Source organism: Hermetia illucens, chromosome 3 (genome assembly GCF_905115235.1).
Source record: "Hermetia illucens chromosome 3, iHerIll2.2.curated.20191125, whole genome shotgun sequence".
Classification (NCBI taxonomy): domain Eukaryota; kingdom Metazoa; phylum Arthropoda; class Insecta; order Diptera; family Stratiomyidae; genus Hermetia; species Hermetia illucens.
The window spans coordinates 129854995-129875922 of record NC_051851.1 but is presented as its reverse complement, the minus strand read 5'-3'; the positions used below and the strand labels follow the sequence as shown (position 1 = coordinate 129875922).

The following is a 20928-nucleotide window of genomic DNA, read 5'->3' as shown; positions in this document are numbered from 1 at the left end:
ACTGACATAGTGCCTCCTTTACGCCGAACGCAAAACTATTCCCAAACTATGAATAATTTCTCGAGTGCCCGCACTCGATGTCAGACAATTTCAACCAAAACCAGCGCAAGAAAGAAACTCAAATTTTCCACTCGACAAAGACAAAATTTTGTTCTTTCACCACGCTTTCACAATTAATTATGGCAAAATCCATCTCCTTGATTGAAAAAGCAAAGTCGAGGAAAACCAAAAGCAATCCCTCCGTTCGATGTGACTCCGTTGCGTCAAACTCCCGTTCTCCTTTCAATTGTGACGCCTCTAGAAACCAGAGAGCTCAACCTAACAAAGGATGATGACCTAACTGCTCTTTAGTGATCCGAAAATGTTTGCTTTTACAGAAATTTCACGGTTTCGATCCCTCCGGACAATGTTCACCGAATCCCACCAATCTTTTACCTCTTCGTTATCTAAAAGAAATACGAGATGTTTGCAAAATAGAAATAAAAAAAAAGAAAATGTTTCCGAAATGACAACCTTTCAATCAAATCTCGCGATTTCGATCCACTTCCTTTACTTCCAAGTGTGGTTTCTCGCGGTCAAAATGCTTCTTCTCTTTTGTCGTCATAAAGATCAGCACAGCTGTCAACGCACACTCACCTCCAGCCAGCCTCCAAATCTGAGCCAAAAATGACCTCCCCTACCCACCAGCTGTCCTTCGATCAACCGGTGCCGCTAAACTTGGCTGGCTATTCAGATTGGCTATGATCAATGGCGTCCGGATAGCTCAGTGGTTAGAGCACTAGGCTGTCATACGGAAGGTCGCGGTTCAAATCTCACTGGTGGCAGTGGAATTTGCATCGTGATTTGACGTCGGATACCAGTCGACTCAGCTGTGAATGAGTACCTGAGTCAAATCAGGGTAATAATCTCGGGCGAGCGCAATGCTGACCACATTGCCTCCTAGTGTACCGTTACGGTCTTGAATGAAGTGCTCTAACACACTTCAAGGCCCTGATCCAATATGGATTGTTGTGCCAACGATTATTATTATTATTATGATCAATGGCCAGGGCAAAATTATTCCAAAAACAAGAAATTGCTCAAAGTAGACAGCCCCATTGAAGTACTCCGTCAATAAGCACGTGCATACTTCTATGTTAACCAGACTCTTCAGTGCCAGGCCATGTACACAATTTTACGTATTTTGTACATAGTGTATTGACATCGCTCTAGGTTCTGAAACGCCTTAACGTTTGAAGAAACCGCGCTACAAAAGCGAACGCGGAGCTAAAAAGGAAATATCGGTTCGACCGGCTACTTGAAATTAGGAAAACCAAAACTGGTGGGCCGAGATCGAAGAGCGAGGATCTATGATGTGTCGGATGCTTCTTTTGATGCAGGTATTAATGGGTTTCTTTACTTCCTCGTTATCTTTCCCGGAAAACGTATGTAGATACCCCTTTTAAAACATGAGTATCATGGGGAGAAGGAAGAAGAAGGAAGGATCCTCAAAATTAAAGGAAAATATTTATACTTACTCATAGTTGAATTGACCACAAACTCCACTTTAGAATTAGTGTCACCAAAACCAAACTGGACTACAATTTAATGGTAATGAATAAACTACAACAAGTCGGGAAACCAGAAGCTTGGTTCTGGGGGAATGAAAGGCTTTGCATTTCCTTTATAAACATATTTGAACTGACATTTCTCCCATGAGTATCTAGCACGTAACGTATATGCATATATAGTATTATGTTAGAATATTCACTTTCGCGTGCTACTGAGATTCACAGTACCAGAATTTGCACTGAAGCGACAAATTAGAAATATTATAACTCTGTTAATAGTGCGATTTTCAACAAATTTTGTAGGATCATGCTTTATATTGTAACCTATATTATTGCACTTCATGATTCTAAGATGAACCTGAGAGTAGGGGGGTTGCCATTTTTTTCAGATTTGAAATTACTAATTTCTAACCCCTGCCCTTCCCATTGCATTGTGCAAAGTGAGGTCAGCATTAAAAAGTACTAATCGAGACCTTCCATTTGATACCCTGCAATTTTCGCCTCGCTTCAATGCATGTGTGGATACTCCCCTTAAATTCCACGATGGACGTTCAGATTTCCCGCCTTCCCACCAAATGGTGTCAATCGGTACAACCGTTTCTGTGCGAAGTACACGTAACAAATAGATAGACAAATAGACGGGCAGACAGACAGATTAGGGAGGCACTGACTGCAATGAGAAAATGAAATATTCAAATAAACCTCAATCGTTTCAGGGTCGCTAAGAATTTACTTGAGTTGGGTAGCAGAGCAGCAAATGCAAAGGGGCGCAGTTTATTAGAAGCTTTTGCCCAATTAGATATAGTTCTGGCCAACAAAAGCGTTGTAAACACTTTTCGAAAAGAGGGATTTGGCTCGACTGTAAATCTGACTTCTGTCAACCCGCCACTGGCGCGTCGTATCTCCTGGTGCATCAGCGAACACCACTCACAGCGGTCACTAAGTAATCTTCTTTGAGCTATGCCTGGAGGACAAAAAACCATCATGCCTGGAACCGCAAAAGATGTCAGGCTAGCCTGCAAAGGCTTTGAATGAGCAGGCCTTCATAGAGTTATGGTTAAACCAACCTAATACAGCAGGAGCCTCCACAAAAAGAGCGATCCACATTGCATCGACCAGGCATGTGGTGCGTCCATGTCTAGGCAATGCTCATTCCCAAGTAGAAGACGAACTACTGGTGTAATGGTAAACTGGCCAGCCTTTGATTAGCCGGAGTTGTTGTCCATGTCCGAGGGGATATTTCCAGCGTCATAAAAGCTTGCATTGCTGCTAAGTCTGGTAAACTTCCAGGTAAATCACCCTCAAACAGACCCATATGTTTTCTGAACGCTGTGGCGAAAATTTTAGAACGGGTAATCTATGTATTATAGATTACTCCCGTTCGCTGAGAGCCAAGAAGGCCTTTCAGATCAGTAGTATGGGTTCCGTAAAGCCAGATCAGTCATTGATGCCATCAAGTTAATGCTTGGCAGAAGATGCAATTCATGAAAAGGGTAGTAAGAGCAAACATTGCGTACAGTAACCCTGGGCGTGACAAATGCTTTCAATTCGGGTAATTGGAATCTAATATGGAAATTCCTGGCGAAGATTTGTATTCTCATATATCTCCTTGCTATCATCGTTAGTTATTTACCTGAAAGAAGGCTTTATTTTGATACCGAAAACGGACCCCAGGAGTAAGTTGTTTCTACGGTTGTCCTGCAGGGCTTCGTATTGGACCCACTGGTGTGGAACATCAGATACGGTGAAGTACTTAATCTCCCCCTTCCGGGGCAAGCCACAGAAGTGGATTGCGCCGATCACATAGCACTGGTTGTGGTCGCAAAGCATCTCGAAGATGCTGAATTATACTTATTCAAAGCAACTCGTGCTGTTAAGCGTTGACTAGAAAGCACTTGTCAGGGAAAAAACCGGAAGCGGTCCTCATCTCCAACCAAAAGCGTAAAGTAAATTACGGCTTTATTAGAAATGGGAATCATATCATCACTTCGAAGCCGACAATCAAATACTTGGGACTAATGACAGACGGGAAACTCAGCTATAGGCACAATTTTCAGAATTTAATGTTTTATCAATCGCAGTCATTACTTGTCACGGCCACTGGTTGATAAATGATGACAAATAATGGCTGCTATTGGTAAAATATTAAATTCTAAAAATTATTAAAAATGCCACCCCAGAAGCAGATCAAGCAGGCATGTACGGCAACAGTCAGCTAGTAAAGCTGCTAAAACATGAAAAATAAGAGTGGCAACTCGAAATAAATCGAATCAAGGAATCTATAATACTTCAACGACAACTGAAACATGCGCAAAGTAAGACTTACGCCGAAAATATGATCGAATCTGGGAATCTATTTCAATAGCTGCTGAAACCTCAGAAAAGCAAGATGCACAATTGACAACCTGCGAGTTTGTGTCTTCACTTCAAGAACTGCTGAAACATATTAACATGGTGTACGAATTAGATATTTTCGAGCAAAAAGGTCTACTTTCAGAGCTGCTGCAACTCCCGAGAAGCTAGACATACGATGCGAACCTCGATGAAGATTGAGGATCAATCCCAATGAAGCATCATTCAATTTCGACTAGGATTTCGAAATACATCGAAATGTCGCCATTGATCTTAGCAGGGTGCAGGGCTGTCTCCTCCTCCTCCTCGTCGGAAGGTAAGAGCGGGTATGGATTAACGCACCGAAGCGCATCACAGTTAGCGCTGTACTGGCTAAAATCAAAGATATCGTGAGCGCCCATGTCGTCTAGATTGCAGATGTATCAGGACGCTGGATAAACTGAGGAAATGAAATTAGTCCTCCGAATCGGCCTCACACAGAACACAACCCTGACTGGAGGCAAGGTTCCGCGGAAGGGAACCTCATTCAAGCTACCCTACCCCGTCTTCCTTCTGAGGCCCCGACGCCCCAAAAAAAACTTCCTCTCGCAAATTTGCTTTTAACAGACTCATATATGATCCGACCCTTCCTATATTCGTTCCATCTTAGTTCAGGAATACCCGCTAACATTGTGACTCGCTGATTAGCGTATAGCATATGTAAGCCTATCAGCTCTCCTGCTTGGACCCCATTCACACCTCGTTAGAAGCCTCAACATACATACCAATTTGTTTGAACACATCCTGAGCTCGATCAGAAGCGGGTACAAGTGCATGCATCCCACTTTTATGACTCCCAACTATGTCATTTTCTGTCGGTGTTTTAAATTTGCTCCATTCAACTTAACTAGAGGCGGCATTTTGCTCTACTGAGACCGCGATACCGACTTTAAGAGACTGCATAGAAATGGGCTAGCAATAGAACGGCCGCGCTCCATATTAACCCACACACGCTCGCTGATACATTGGACGAATGGGCAGAATTAATTCCTGGCTGCCACGCTCATAAATTTTTGACAGCACAGATGACCAGCTCAAGTAATCAAATGCGAAAATTTTTAACAGCCATTAGGTCGTCGTCGATGTACCTGCTAGTTCTGAAGTCATGTGAAAAGACAAGTGTATCTACAGACTGCTTGGTTGGTTCTTGCAAATATACATAGGCAGGTATGCGGGTTAGCTACCATAATAATTTTTAATAATTTTTACAAAAATCATATTATGTATCACAAAAATCCTAAGTATTTCCATGCAGAATATAATTGGAAATATACAGTTAAAGACCGATTGGTGTCAAAATTTTTTCGAGTTATTAAAAATGTAATGTTCAAGAAAAATGCATTTCAAGTTTTCACTGTATTCGTGTCAAAAGGGAGGGGCTGCACCGAACTTCAAAGTAATAAGTATTTAAATATTTTCCCCATCCGAGTCCTAGAAATATGTCGTTCTTAAGACTTTAGGGCAACTCCTCGATAAAAATATAAAAGATCGATTTCTGAAATATCTACAGTTGCCTAACCCCTTAAATATTGGAGTAAACTAAAAATTTCTTATATATATCTTCATAATAAAGTTTAAAAAAATTAAATACTAAGCAAAGGCCATTTGATTTACATCAGCACTATTCCTTCTCCTTAAAACTGAAAAACTTGTGATACCCTTCAAATTCCCAAACAATTCAGTGAAAAGTGGATGTTGGATGTAGCAAAAGCGGTTTGACCTTTCCAATTGGTTTTGCTGATAATAAGTTCTAGTACTGTCTTGCTGCAGATGGACGCGTTTTCTATTGATCAATGCTGGGTATTCCCGAGTAATTCTGTATATTTGATCGAATAGACCATGGTACGCTAAATGCATTTCTCCTTGCAAATCTCAATTTGGTGGATAAAATAACCATCGCGCGGATTTTCCAGCAGTTTCGGCTTTCAATTGCTGCTTGGGAAATTTCGAGATAAATGAACACTTTGCAAGAGTAAGCAACGTATTTACTTCGATGACTTTAATATTGGTTTCATTATTTATCGTCATACGTCGGTTAAAATGTAACTCATCACTAAGCTCATTGAATTTCCATTGAACTTTTTGAGCCACATTTGGGTTGCGCGTATTGAGATCATCTTTTTTATTCAACTTTTTTTTAACGGCATTCAATCTTTCTAAATAAAATCTAAACTATAAGTTTTTAAATCTTGGAGTCAAAAATTCAAATTTTTTTTTATGAGATGGAGGTGGAAGAAGTGGAAATCTTCAAAAGGCCAAAGGAGTGTGGGATTCTTACCCACTAAAACCACCTCCCGCCAAGCTACAACTGAGATTTCCCAATCCAGCAGCTTTTGTTGCATATTTAGGTTTCGTTTTTATTGGGAGAAGATCCTGTGCTCTACCCCAGTGCTTTGGCTGGCATCGCTGAGAAACTGGCTGTGCCTCAGTAGCTTACACCTTTAGGCATCCTTTATGTTAACAGGTCATTTGACTTTATTTTTTTCAGTCGTCTCATTATCTTAGCGATATCAGTCAATTCTCGCAATCAGCGCTCCGATGTAATATGCCTTAGTTGTTGCACACTCCACATGCAATCTAAAGTTTAGCCTTTGATCAATCATTACGCCTAAGATGTTGAGTGCAAGCTAGCAATGAATTGTTTGTGTTCCAATTTTGATCTTCATGGACGTGCGCTTTCTGCGCTTATTAATTAGTATTACCTCCGTATTATGTTCTGCGAGCTGTAGATCAGCATTCTCTAACCAAGATTTAATGTCATGCTTCATTTGCATAACTTCTTTCAGGAGGCGTGCAACAACCGTCACACCAACATTGTCCGCGAAACCAAAGGAGGCCACACCAGTAGGAAGGTCTAGCATCAGTACTCCGTTATACATAATAATCCACAAGAGCACAGAAGCCTATCGATTAGGAAGTCGGCAACGATAGGCACCAGGTACTTCGACACGCCTAAGTTGATTAGGGATTCTAGTATCTTGCCCCATCTAACGGAATTGAAGACGTTCTTCATATCGAGTGTGATCATTGCACAACATTTATCCTCGTCAAGTGCGGTCTTAGCTGTGTTAGGACAACTCCATCCGTTGTAGGCCTCCCTTTTCGAAAATCAAACTGATTCTCAGAGAGACCGCCATCCTTTTGGGCAATCAGAAGTAATCTGTTATAGATCACCCGTTCGACCTGTTTGCCAGTATCATTTGGAGGGCATATCAGCTTGTAGGGCGAAGCTTACCCAAAGGTTTGTTTGGCTTGGGGACTAGTATCAACTTCTGCTTCTTCCACTATGTAGGAAATGCTCCTTCTTTAAGGCATGTGGTGAATGCTTCGGCAAACATATTTGGTATTATTTTCACAGCTGCCTTGAGAGCTTTAACTTGAGTACGCTATCTAAGTCAGATGCTTTATTCACAACTATTTTTTCCGCAGCTTTGAGGACCTCCTTTTCATCTACCATTAGAACTTCTGCGGTGTCTATCTCGACAGTGGGAAGGTTAGCGGTACTCACATTTTTTGCAAAAAGATCCGTTACTATTCCATTAAGCAGAGTAGGGCAAGAAATTGATAGGGAGCGTTTTTCTTTGACTTTCGATATTACTGTCTTGTAGGCGCCACCCCAGAGATCCGTGTAAACTTCCTAAAACAATCGCTTAAAGTGTTCACTCTAACTTTTATTATGGCCGCATGTAATTTCTTCCGAGCGTTTTTGTATTCTACATATAGCTGATCGTATCCAGATGGGTTTCTATTTCGCTGACTACGCCTTCTGGCCATGAGGCAAGTCTTGAGTCATTCTTCGATTTCAGAGTTCCACCAAAAGTGCGTAACTCACTTCAGGGACATAACACATCTTGGAATGAAGGCATCACATGCTGCCTGTAATCTTTTGCCGATCTGTAAAGTTTTATCTTCTGCATTTCCTTCAAGTGGTGGTTCTTTGAAAATCTCCTCGTCAAACTTATTAGCTGCCCACCTTTCAGCTCTCCTCCGTGACCACTTCATTTGTGTGCCATGTATAATTTCAAAAATGATGGCCTGGTGGTCACTATGACAAACATCGCTAAGAAATGTGACATCTATCACTGACCCCATTTCTCTCATTCGGAAAGTGTTCACGCATCCAGTGTTAGCAACGACAAGATTCAGACGAGAAAAAGCTTCGAGCAATATACGTCCTCTTGCGCTCTCTTCTTGGCTGCCCCATTCTTCAGGCCGTGCGTTGAAATCGCCAGCCATTATTTTAGGGCTATGGTTGTTCTCATCCATTGCTAGCCTCTCCACCAAAGAATGCAACTCTTCTCTCGTAAGGCTTGATGCCGCAGAGCAGCTGTAAAAAGATATTCCGCCTATTTGCGCTCTAGTGAGGCCGCTCTCGAGAATCTTCGTGGTTCCTCCTATGGCTCGATTTCCGCATGTCCATATCGCTACTTTTCCGTTTTTATCCGCGACCCAAACTCCACTTTCTAGTTTTTCGTATTGCTTGCGAACAATAGGGACGTCGATTTTGTTTTCCAATACCGTCTGGCAGAGCAGGTCCTGATCCGCTTGACAATGGTTCAGGTTTAGCTGTAGAAACCTCCTTTATACATAGTGTCGCCTTCCTAAACACCGGGCATGAGCTGCTGCCTGTGATATGGGCGCTGTCAATGTCTGTCTGTTTGTCTGTCCGTCACACGCATTTTTCTCGGAAACGGTTATTGCGACTGACATAAAATTTGGTGAAAAGGTAGGAACCGTGAATACTCTCGGACAAAGTGAGTTACATCCTTCTACGTCGAATTTAATGCGGGAGGGGCTCCCATACATGCAAAAGGGGGATCCAATGTTTTTTTACCAGATATGGTCATGTGAGTATCAAATAAAAGGTCTCAATTAGTACTTTCCAAACCCGGTCTTAGTTTTCACATTTCATGGAAAGGTGGGGAGTGCAGGGGGTCGAAAGTGATCATTTCTTTAACGGACCCATTCTCAGAAATTACCAAACCAAAAAATCTGAAAAAAATCAAGAGGGTGCCACTATATGGTACCTACGCTCCGAAATACCCTTCATCTGTTCTAGTAAAGTTAATAATAGTATAACACTATAATTTTTAGTAGTTGGACGCAAACCCTCCCCCTAAGTTCAGCCGAGAAAAACGAAATTTGTAGGAATATAGGCTATAACATAGAGCGTAATCATACCGTTTGGTGGAAATCGAACTTTTTAAGTTATAATAGGTCAAAGCTGTTGCTTCTTTGCAAATTCAAGAGTGCAAGGGGGTCATCCCGTGTGCCGGATCCGCTGAATCGAATTTTCTTTGACATCAATTGTATCTAGATATAGTTTAGAATATATGGTCAAAGTGATTTTTTAATATTCAGAGTCGTTCGGAAATTATAGTGCTAAACACGTAATAAGTCACATGCCAGCTTTATGTCGATCGCCGCAATGAAGCCCGTATTTATCGGTCCGTATGACGTTCGAATAGCTTGACTAAAAGGACAAGAAGTTAAGGTTGTACATATGTTTCTTGAAAAAATCTAAGGTTTATGGACTAGGTATAGCAGATTAATGATCAGTTAAGGTTTTATGGATAAAAATCACATTCTAATATTAGCGCCCTCTATCTTGGCAGCAGGAAAACACCTTTTCTTGGAGATGGGTGTATAAATTGCTCTGTATTTCAATAACGAACTGGAAAAAAACGGGCTGGAAAAATTACTACGCGTGCTTAAGATATTAACAAATATATGGAAAAAAAATTCGTATTTGTATCTTTATCCAGTTCTTCACAAAAAAAATCTGAAAAAAAGCGAAAAAAACGGCCTTTAAACGGGATGATCCTGTAAATGTGTGATATTCACGCAAAAGTGGGTATTCATATAATATATACGAGTACATATATTACGTGCTAGGTAGTAATGGGACAAATGCGCACTCAAACGTTAAAGACATTTGAGAAAAGAAATACACGAAACATTTCATACCTGAAGTCGACGTCTCTTTCACATTACCAATTGCTTTCAGGCTCGTACTCAGTATGTTTGAAACACTTCGCTTCGTGGCATTTTCATGACGAGTCTTTTTTGTTTCCTCAGTGATTTTTTTTTCAAACGCTCATGTTGCACGGACTATGCCACACGCAAGCTGGACTTCACGAGAAACTTTGCTGTGGACTTTCCTATCAGGGCAAAGTGGAAGACCGGCGATCAAAGATGGCCAGGTTTCGCCAGTGTATTCCAAGCAGAAGTACTAGCTATGTTGGAAGACTGTCGATGGCTGGAGCGAGATTCGAGCCCCAAGCGTAACATAGCCGTTCTAACCGACAGCCAAGCGGCCATCAAGGCCTTGTACTCAGCGACGACATCTTCCAGGCTGGTGGGGCAGTGCATAGACGCACTGATCCGTCTGGGCGGCACGCTCAAGGTCACCCTCCTCTGGGTTCCCGGGCATAGAGAGGAATGAGCGACTGACGGATACAGTCGGTCTTTCGCTAGCGGCTGCCAGGGGCGGAGTCCATTGGCACTACCTAGCAGCCGCGGGCCTTAGGTGGCGAAGGCTTACGAGCTGTGCCAAGTCAAGGAGAATTTGGCCCGCTTATAACATAGCCCAGTCACGAGAGCTCCTGTGGCAGACGCGTACAAATGCTTTCAAGATTACGACGGTATGTAGAGGGCACTGGACCATGCCACCAGACTTGGCATACCTTCAATTCGCATTGCCGAAGCTGCGGAGAAGAAAGGGAAACCCTCATGAACTTTTTCGGCGATTGCCCAGCTCTAGTTAAAGTCAGGCTGCTGCCACTGGGTAAACAATTCTTTCCGGACCTCAGAGAGACTTCTAGCTAGGGTGGGAGAGCTTCATTCCTTCTTGAATACCACGGACTGGCTCTGAAGATCCGAGCCGGCTAGACTCTGCCTCCCTGCTCTCATAACAGCAGTCACGGTCTTAGGTATTTGTAGCATCAAAACGGCACACCACAGTGCTTATTGGTTTTAGACCACGAACAATAAACACTCCTTTTAGACTGATTGTGAATAACTGAGACTAGACTATTTTAATCAAGTCATATCGCAACGCGAAGAAGCAAATTAAATTTGTTAACAAAATTTCGCATTTACGAAATGTTGTACTCTAAGTATGACAATTAAAGTGCACATACTCTCGCACCAGCGTCCGGATAGCTGAGTGGTTAGAGCGTAAGGCTATCGTACGGAAGGTCGCGGTTCAAATCTCACTGGTGGCAGTGGAATTTGTATCGTGATTTGACGTCGGGTACCAGTCGACTCAACTGTGAATGAGTACCTGAGTCAAATCAGGGTAATAATCTCGGGCGGGTGCAATGCTGACCACATTGCCTCCTAGTGTACCGTTACGGTCTTAAATGAAGTGCTCTAACACACTTCAAGGCCCTGATCCAACATGGATTGTTGCGCCAACGATTATTATTATTATTATACTCTCGCACTAAACTATACCGGACTTACTGTCTGTGACGCCTAGACTTTGTTCTGAGCTATCACTAAGGTAGAGTAGTAGTCTACAATATATAGTTTAGTAAATTTGATTTCACCGATCACGGACAGTTTTTCAGTTATGTGTATTTCCCTTAAATTTTTGACAGTAACACCTTTCATTCCAAAATGTTTGACAAAAATCGGTTGTCTTTTCTAATTGCACAACCGACCAAAATTATCCTTTTGCATCGATCAAAAACTTGAATGAATCAAGGTAATAATTAAATCAAGATAACAATCACGGGCGAGCGTAATGCTAGTCACATCGCCTCCTACAGTATACTGTAGTCCTACAGTGTAGGAAGTGCAGTGTAATGGAAGTGCCCTAACACGCTTCAAGGAGTCCTGATCTAATTATTTTGTCGTGTCAACGATTATTATTAGATCAAATAGCCAATTAACTAAAACGAATAGGGAAGAGCTTCTCAAAGGTCTAATACTTCCTCAGTACCACGTCTCAAATTTCTGCAAACTCCTTACCTACAAACCAGAGTAATACATAATAATTATCCCATACGGTTTTTTCGGGAACACTTTTCCGATGGGATCCCCTGAATGAATGTTTTCCTTACTTGATGAAGATTTACTATTAATTTTAACTTTCGAAGTGATTGGGTCTTGTATGATTAGATTTTATCTGATATTATAACAAACTCTTCACTCTTTCGAAGAGCAATATTCAAATCTTCTGGCTGAATTAGTTTGAGAAATTCCGAAGCTTGTTCGTCATAACTCTCAAAACCGAACCTCCATAACTTTTGATAGCCATTCTGCCACCTTCTCACGGCTCCTCTTTCGAAATGCTTACCATAGGACTACATCGCTACCCATCAATATGACACTCGAATCTAATTATCACAAGCCGCCTCCATTGAAGGGATGGACAGCTATACAAATTACCTTACTCAGCTTGAATGACAAATTGTAAAGTCATTAACAGATAATAATGTTGTCATCTGGGAAATTGTCCCGCTTAGCATCTAAACTACTGGAAATTCAGTGGTGTCCACGCTGGGTAGCCCACACAATTTTCAATTCTATTTGAATTGGCACTATCGACGCTGGAAATATGTTATCATCACACCCAATCATTCAACTGAGCGTAGATCCGGGAACATAAGGATGGGACTTGTTTCGACAATTCAATCCTCTAATCCAGGCATTCAGTATGGAATTCATATTGGTCATATGTGGTAATGTATTCATGTATACAAAGAATTATGTGTCTATTTGCAGATCTAAATGGCAGTGAGCTTATCGCTTCAAAGAAGAATGATTACGTTTAAAGGTCCCTTATTAATTCAGGTGAATTTTTACACCTACAAAAATTATCTCGAAGAAATTAATGGAAAAGAACGAAGAAAGAGTATTTCATGTTCTGTTATACTATTCCACGCAAACTGAAAGCTGAAATGCGTTTTTCAGAGTATCTTAAACTTTATAAATGACAGTTAAAATTTTTATTATCTCCATTGATCTTCATCACCCATGGAAACACGTAACACAGAGAGCCTGTGGCGTATATCCTCAAACTTGATGTATTTGCGGATATGTTAGTACAAATTGCACTCGAACAAGTTATCTGCAAAAACATTCCGAATAATCATCATCATCGACAATAGCCATCATCGTCACTCATCTCTATTACGGCAACTGAGAGTACATTTGAGCCAGTGGAAATGATAGTGATTAAGTGGCGTCAGGTTTCTGCTTGCGATTTCCATTAGTGGCTTTTTAGTGCAATTTCAATCTTTATTGCCCAGAAAAACAAAACAAGTTTAGATTTCAAATTATAATGTGAAATTAATTTGCTTTTATTCTTCATTGCAGATACGAGATGCGGGGCAATTCGGGTTTCCTGAGGTGGCTGCTATCCTCCTATAGTTCTCCTATGAATCGGCACATATTGCATGCTTGTATAATTATGGCAGTGATTTCAACAATAGCGGCTGGTAAGTACCTTTTAAGTAGTTTCCAATTTTCAATAAATTCCATTGATTTCACTTTTAATTATACTCGAAAATTGGCAGTCAAAAGTTATGCACAATTGCATAGAAAATGCCTGTAAACATATTATCATAGATTCAAGAATATTAAAATTAATTAATGAAAACAGCTATCAATTGGACTTTTGTAGTTAAATTAATTAATTTTTCAATTCATTGGAAACAATCAAGGCGTCAATAATAAAACTGAACTTACTGCTGCTCACAATTGAGAGTAATTGAAAATTATATTAAATACGGTAATGGATAAAAAACGAAAAGAATAATTTACTTCGCTGCATCTCTATTCTTTGCTAAATTTATTAAAATATCGAATTTTACAAATGCATTAAGCTGAATTGAGTCGTTTAAGACAACCGAATCCAAGAACACACTTTTTTGTAATTTTTCAACGGAAATTGGGATTGCAAAGATAGATACTTTTTTCAACCTTGTTGGTAATTGCCGCTAATTTACCTTTATACATTATATTATCATATTATTTGTTCAATTTGAATAGATTAAGTATTTTTATTCACACGTGAACATACAAATATAGGAAGGTATCGATGTTCCGCCCAAGTCGTCTGCACAGTTTGATTTCTACGCCATCGCTCCATCTCAGGCAGGATCTGCCCCGTTTTCTTTTTCTACCATAGATATTGCCCTTATAGACTTCTGGGTGGGATCCTCCTCGTCCATACGGATTAAGTGACTCACCCACCGTAACCTATTGAGCCGGAGTTTATCCACAACCTGACGATCATGATATCGCTCATAGATTTCATCTTTATGCAGACTACGGAATCCATCCTCATGTAGGGGACCAAAAATTCTTCGGAGGATTCCAAGAGTTCGCAATTTCTCTTGCTAAGAACCCAAGTCTCCGAGGAATACATAAGGACTGGCAAGGTCATTGTCTTATACAGTAAGAGCTTTGACCCTATGGTGAGACGTTTCGCGCGGAACAGTTTTTGTATGCTGAAATAGGCTCTGTTGGCTGCCAACAACCGTGCGTGGATTTCATCATCGTAGCTGTTATCGGTTGTGATTTTCGACCCTAGGTAGGAGAAAATATCAACGGTCTCAAAGTTGTATTCTCCTATCTTTATTCTTTCCATTTGACCATTGCGGTTTGATGTTGTTGGTTGGTTGGTTTTTGGTGCTGACGTTGCCACCATATACTTTGTCTTGCCTTCATTGCAGCCCATGGTCTCGCTTTAATTGCCGCCTGCTCGATCTGGATGAAAGCAGTTTGTATGTCTCGGGTCGTTCTTCCTATGATGCCGATATCCTCAGAATAGACCAGCAGTCGGGTGGTCTTAAAGAGGATCATACCTTTCTTGAGGGCCAGGTTAAAGGGGACGCATGATAGGGCATCCTGTTGTCGTAGACCATTGTTGATGTCGAATGGTCTTGGGAGTGATCCCGCTGCTTTTATCTGGCCTCGCACATTGGTCAGGGTCAGCCCAGTCAGTCTTATTAATTTCGTTGGGATACCGAATTCTCTTATGGCCGTGTACAGTTTTACCCTGGTTATGCTATCATAGGCGGCTTGAAAGTCGATGAATAGATGGTGCAACTGCTGCCCATATTCCAACAGTTTTTCCATCGCTTGCCGTAGAGAGAAAATCTGATCTGTTGCTGATTTGCCTGGAGTGAAGCCTCTTTGGTATGGTCCAATGATATTCTGGGCGTAGCAAGATAGCGGAGAATATCTTATAGATGGTACTCAGCATCTCTATAATTGCTGCACTGCATGATATCTCGCTTTCTATGTATGAGACAGATAAAGCTTCTTTGCCAGTCGCCAGGCATTGATTCGCTGTCCCATACCTTGAGCACAAGTTGATGAACGACTTGGTGTTATTGGTCGCCTCCATATTTAACTAATTTGGCTGTAATTCTATCGGCTCCTGGCGACTTATGATTTTTAAGCCGATGAGTTGCACGGACTGTTTTTCCTACACTTGGTGGTGGCAGTATTTGTCCATCGTCTTCAGTTGGCTGCACCTCCAACTCGTCGATGTTCTGGTTGTTCAATAGTTCATCAAAGTACTCAACCCATCGCTCCCTTCTGCCCTGCTACAGGTGTCCCCCAAATCATACGAGGGGATAACCTGAATCTTATAAGACGTTACGGAAATTACAGTGTCAAACAAGCTGCGGAACAACTTACAGATCGAGAGGAGACCATTTTCAGCATTCGGGTTCTGGAGCATCAAATGATAGGTTTCGGGATTCCTTTCCTTTAATTTAAGAAGCTCTTTGGCTGCCAGGAGGGGCCATCTGAAACGGACAGGTAGCTCGTTGGCAAAAGCAAAAATCTGGTGGAATGGGGGGGTTCTCTGGCTATCGAAGTGTGTAAAAGGCTATCATTGATGCAAGCACACAGATTTGTCTGCCGAATAAGCACAGCAATTAGCAGGCAGAACTTTGTATTCATCAATGAAATTATTGATACGGACCTTGATCATTGAGTTAAGCACTTTGACAAATACATTAATGAGAGCCATAAGGCGATAACTGGTCAACAGTTCAGGTTCCTTAAGTATTTTTGGGATGGGTACCACCCAAATAAAAGACCAGTCCTCAGGACGACTCAACCTGCACCGGGTGACGTTAAGCCCGTCTAGCAGCGCGGAGAATATTTCCGTCGTCAACCACCGTACATGCAAACAAGAGATATTATCCGTACCAGGGGCGGAGGCACGCTTGTGTCTTAGCAATACAGCAGTCACCCTAGAAAGATGGGCTAAGAAACAGTGGGGTATCAAAGGATGCCCGGAAGAGAGGGGGAGGGGAAGCTCAGCCAGAAAATCAAAGTCTTCAAGGTGTTTCTAAGGATCCCCCCATGGAGGCTTGTCGCTGGAGTAACCCCGAATGCTTTTCGTAGATTTCCAGAAAAACTTGTCACATAAAAGTCAGACCAAATTTCACGTCAACGCTTCCACTTCGCGTCAACAACAACCATCTTCCACAGACTTTGGGTTTCCTCAAATAAGAGAAAATTTGGAATGAATTGAGAAAAAATAATTGCATGAGAAATTCATGGACCTAAAACTCAATAAGTTTCCCGCCGACTCAATCTTCGCATAATCTCCTCAAGAATATTAATGAATACTGAACTGCCATTAAAAGCGCCTTTATTTCATTCATCATTAAGATGCTCGCCATTTTCCAAAAAGCCCACGAAGGAAACGTAAATGTAAGGAACTGAAAGCTAGCTCTCCATTACTCTAAAAAAGTACGAAAGCACACAATAGATTACACTATGGCCAATACCTTTGTATGAAAATCTTGCAGGTAGCCGAAAGTCTTTTGATGGCCCTGCGAGGAACACCAACGTTAGGTTTCTAATTCAAGATGATGAGGTGAAGAGGTACGAGGATCACTTCACCCTTTCCAGAATGGTATGGAAAACCCCGTGGCATGCGGCTACGGGCTGCTCCCCAAAACAGAACTTAAATTATTTTTACCATAATAGTCTCAGACAGAGTGAAGCCATCGGCCTTGATGGTACTATTTTTAATAACCCCTGTCGGTTCTGCTGTGTTGCTATTTCCACACTCATGAGTGAAAGGAGTTGATGCTCGTAGTAGCTCTGGAGAAGGCCACCTATCTTGAGCGCAGTGACAGAAGGGGTAGTTTATGTGCTTCCTGTGCCCCCCCCCCCCCCTCTTTAATCTTCGATTTCAAGAAGACTTTCGATAGGATAAATAGGAAATATATCTGGAATGCTCTACACATAAGGGAGATTCCGAAAATCCTAACAGTTATTACCAGAGAGACAAGACTAAGAGATGGCGCAAAATGGCACTAGCTGGATTAAGGTAAGTAGGTAGGTAAATTTCAATGCTTTTTCATCTCGTTATCGATCACGTGCTTCTTTGGCTGGACGACGTGGAGGAATTCATTTGAGTAAATCATCTTGCCTCTAGGTTTTTATGCTGATGACGTCTATTTTTTCTCTTGCTAAATCATGGAACTTGAAGTAATGCCTACCTGCAGGTTGGCAGAATTATACTGAAGATAAACACCAGGAAAATCAAGGTTCTCTGTCTGACTGGTCATCGCACTCTGCCTATCTGCATTAAAGGATGGAATTTCGAATACGTCGATAATTTTGTCTCTTTCGGTAGCGTTGTTTCTCTCGATGATGTTACCAGCCTTGATGTTACCTGACGAATAACGCTGCTTCCTCCAAAATCTAGAAATTCAACACCTCTGTGTTGCTATATGAGAATGATCATCACTATTACTCGAAAACTTCAAGTTTTCATCGGCTCAGATCTGTGTAGTGGCATCGTGGAATTTTGTCCTGGCGCAATAATTAGTGAATTAAATAGTTCATGTATGGTCCAGATACCCGTGAAAATCTGGTGGATGGATAGTACAAATACCTAAGAAATTGATAGAGAGATCTGAATCTTGATGATGGCGCATAATGCGCGAAGGCCCGCATAGCCTTTTATGGCAACTAAGTTTGATGTGTTTAGCAACATAAAGGCTCAGCCATCTGTCGTTATGGGAATCTTATTCCTAGCTTTTGCTAGCAGCATTAGCCAATGCTACCAACCAACCAACCAATTTTTAGTTCCGGCCCGGGTATGGGGGAAATTGAACCCTCTTTTGCTAAAGCACCCCAGACTTAATCTCGCTCAACACCACAATGACCGGGTATCCAGGGTAATTTCACCATATTGAACCTAGAAATAGAGTTCAATCGGTTTCTACATTCCTGAATGATTTTTGTAGTGATCAAATGGCTGTTCCACGTCCTCAATGCGATATTGGTACAGATGGCGATGTGCCTGCCCGTCAACCGCTCGTCAATCATCCAAATTGCCTCTCTTAAGATGGCATACATTTCAGCCTGAAGCACCGTTACATATTGTCCCAATGGGAAAGCCAACTTCTCGTTTTTATTCGAGAGATTGGCTCCTGCTCCAAAACCCTATTCTGTTTTTGAGCCATCGGTGTAGAATACGTCAGTATATCCTGACTCGCATTCTTCTGGTTCGTCCCAGTTTTCTCTTCGTTTGAAGATAACACCATATGGGGATAAGTTCTCCTAATAACTCTTCCAATGCTCTGTGCCCCCACGTCCATTGTTTCCCCATAGATCTAATTCAATTAGTCTCATTGCAAAGCCCTAAATAAACAGATCCAAGGGCTGCAAATAGAGTAATGCATTCAAAGCGGTACCGAATGTCGTCCTCATAGTACCGATGATACCCAGACACACAATTCTTTGCAGTGCGGCTAGTTTACAGCGAAACCGCTTTTGTTTCACCTTTACCCACCACACTACAGATGCATCAGGACATTAAAACCTAAGTTCGAAGTCTTCATGTCGAGGCAAAGGTCCACATTTCATCTTTACCTTTACATATTTGTTCCAAAGACGCTTTTTACCTAGGATATTTCTCCTTACAACACCTCCGTGTTGAAAGGTTTTCAGAAATCGTCAAATCTCTTCCCGCCACTTCAAAGACCTATTCTCTCGGGTGGTGTGCTTCCATGCGAGTCTATATAGACTCATCCATGGAATTCGTGAAAGTACCATCTGGTTTTCTAAGAGAGTGTCCGCCTAGAAAGCTCCACTTTGTCACCAAGAAGTTCATTGAACTTTGTCAAATCCGTTTTAATAGGATTCCTACTCTATATTGTAGACTGTTCGCCTGCAATAGTCAGACTAAATTCTAGGCAACGGTGATCTGAGGTTAAGACTTTGTCTAGCGCTCGCCAGTCTCTAATCAAGTCTAACAACTTTGTAGTGCAGATTGTTAGATCAATCATTTCACTTCTTCTTGGTCTTACAAACGTTGGAGTATACCAGCTAAAGTGATAAAATTAAACAGCTTCATTTCTCTAGAATTGCATTTTCTGCTGCTCCAACAAATATGCTGAGTGTCCGCATCACAATCTATTAAGAAGGTCACTTGATTTTGCATATATTTCCAGATCCCTTAGTTCTTGCCTAGGCGGAGGACACAAAGAATCATTGGGTAATTAAGCAGAGGCAACAATGAAGCCTGGTATTGTAAATTGACCGCTACAATCTGCTGAGAACATAATTCCCCTTGACTGACCCAATACAACAGATTTTGCTAAAACGAACCCACTGCGCTTGTACCAGATATATATAAGGGCAGTCCTGCCCTTTTTCCAGCCTTGCCGAAAGTTACACTTTTTCGTCTAATTTCTCTAGATATCACCACACTTGCAGGAGGGAAAGGTTCTGACAGGCGAGCCTGTAGTGCTCTCTCCTTTGCAGCTGAAGTTTCCATCTGCCGAGCCTTCCTCTTTTGTTTTTTGGAATAGTTAGGTATCAGTGTCACCGACAAGTCAGGTTTCCAGTTCCTTTCATTACGGGATTTATTATATTATCAGAGTTCTCCGTGAGGGAACAGGGATCTAGTGAAGCCTCCAAAATCCATGCCTCGGACACGAATTGATCGAGATCTGTGACTTCTTACCACTTGGAGACTTACAATCCTTTGTTTCTATCTTCATTGTGTTTTTGGACTTTTTGGGCACCCATAATGTAGTAGTAAACTACTACAATCTCCTCGACCACGACAAGGTGGTCCCCGAGGAGGAGTTATACCCTTTTATTTAAATAAAGTCTTTATGCCGAACTCCTCCTAGTCTGATCTCCAAACTTGTTGATAATGGGTTAATGGATGATACTGTATCATATTTTGGAGGGGCTGTAGAGTGTGTGGATGGCTCAGTAGTCACAACACTAGGCTATTGTAAGGAAGGTAACGGTTCAAATCTCACTGGTGACAGTGGCATTCGTATCGTGACTTGACGTGGTATTAGAGTTGAATCAGGATAATAATCACGGTCATGCACAACGCTAACTATTGTCTCCTACTTTAATCCTGTAGGGTACCGTTACGGGTTTGAATGAAGTACTTTAGAACACTTCAAGGCCCTGAAGAAGAAAAATAAGCGTGTATTTCTTGCCTGTTTCTATATAACGAAGACAGAGTTCAAGAAAAAATGGCGAGGCAAGACAAAGTCCAGAAGTTGGTGACGATTTCAGTATGGAAAGGGTTTAAGGAATGTGCATTTTAGTTTTGATTTGAAAAATCAAACTTGACTAATTTAAATATAGATACTTCATTTTCATGATGATATTTTATATACAAATTTGCATGATATTTTGTGCTAAATGTCCCATAATCTATTTTGAATACGATGCGCAATGAAAACCGGTTACGATTTCGAAAGCAATTGCCACTGGTACAACATTCAGTTAGATTTACTATTGTTTAAATCATAATTGTAATGAAGAAGGTTTTTGCAATCACGTTATATGAATTTGATTTTTCGAGATTGTCTTTGAATTCCATAACCATTTTTTATCAACATGTCTCGCGTGCATCCATAATCTTCGAAAAACTGCTCTCATACATGTTCATGTACTCCGTACGGCAAGCATCACCGTAAACTCTAGATCCAACCATCGTTAAATCTGCCTATTTTTCTTG

At 41.4% G+C, this 20928-nt stretch overlaps 1 protein-coding gene across 2 annotated transcripts in view; it reads left to right on the top strand.

Moving 5' to 3' along the window:
• Positions 1 to 20928, top strand: part of LOC119651631 — a 264754-nt gene that overhangs the window by 124492 nt on the left and 119334 nt on the right. For both annotated transcript variants that reach the window (XM_038055295.1, XM_038055296.1), the window contains one exon: positions 13269 to 13390. In XM_038055295.1, the coding sequence (XP_037911223.1) occupies positions 13276 to 13390 (115 nt within the window). In that variant the 5' untranslated portion in view covers positions 13269 to 13275. The remainder of the gene's footprint in view (positions 1 to 13268; positions 13391 to 20928) is intronic.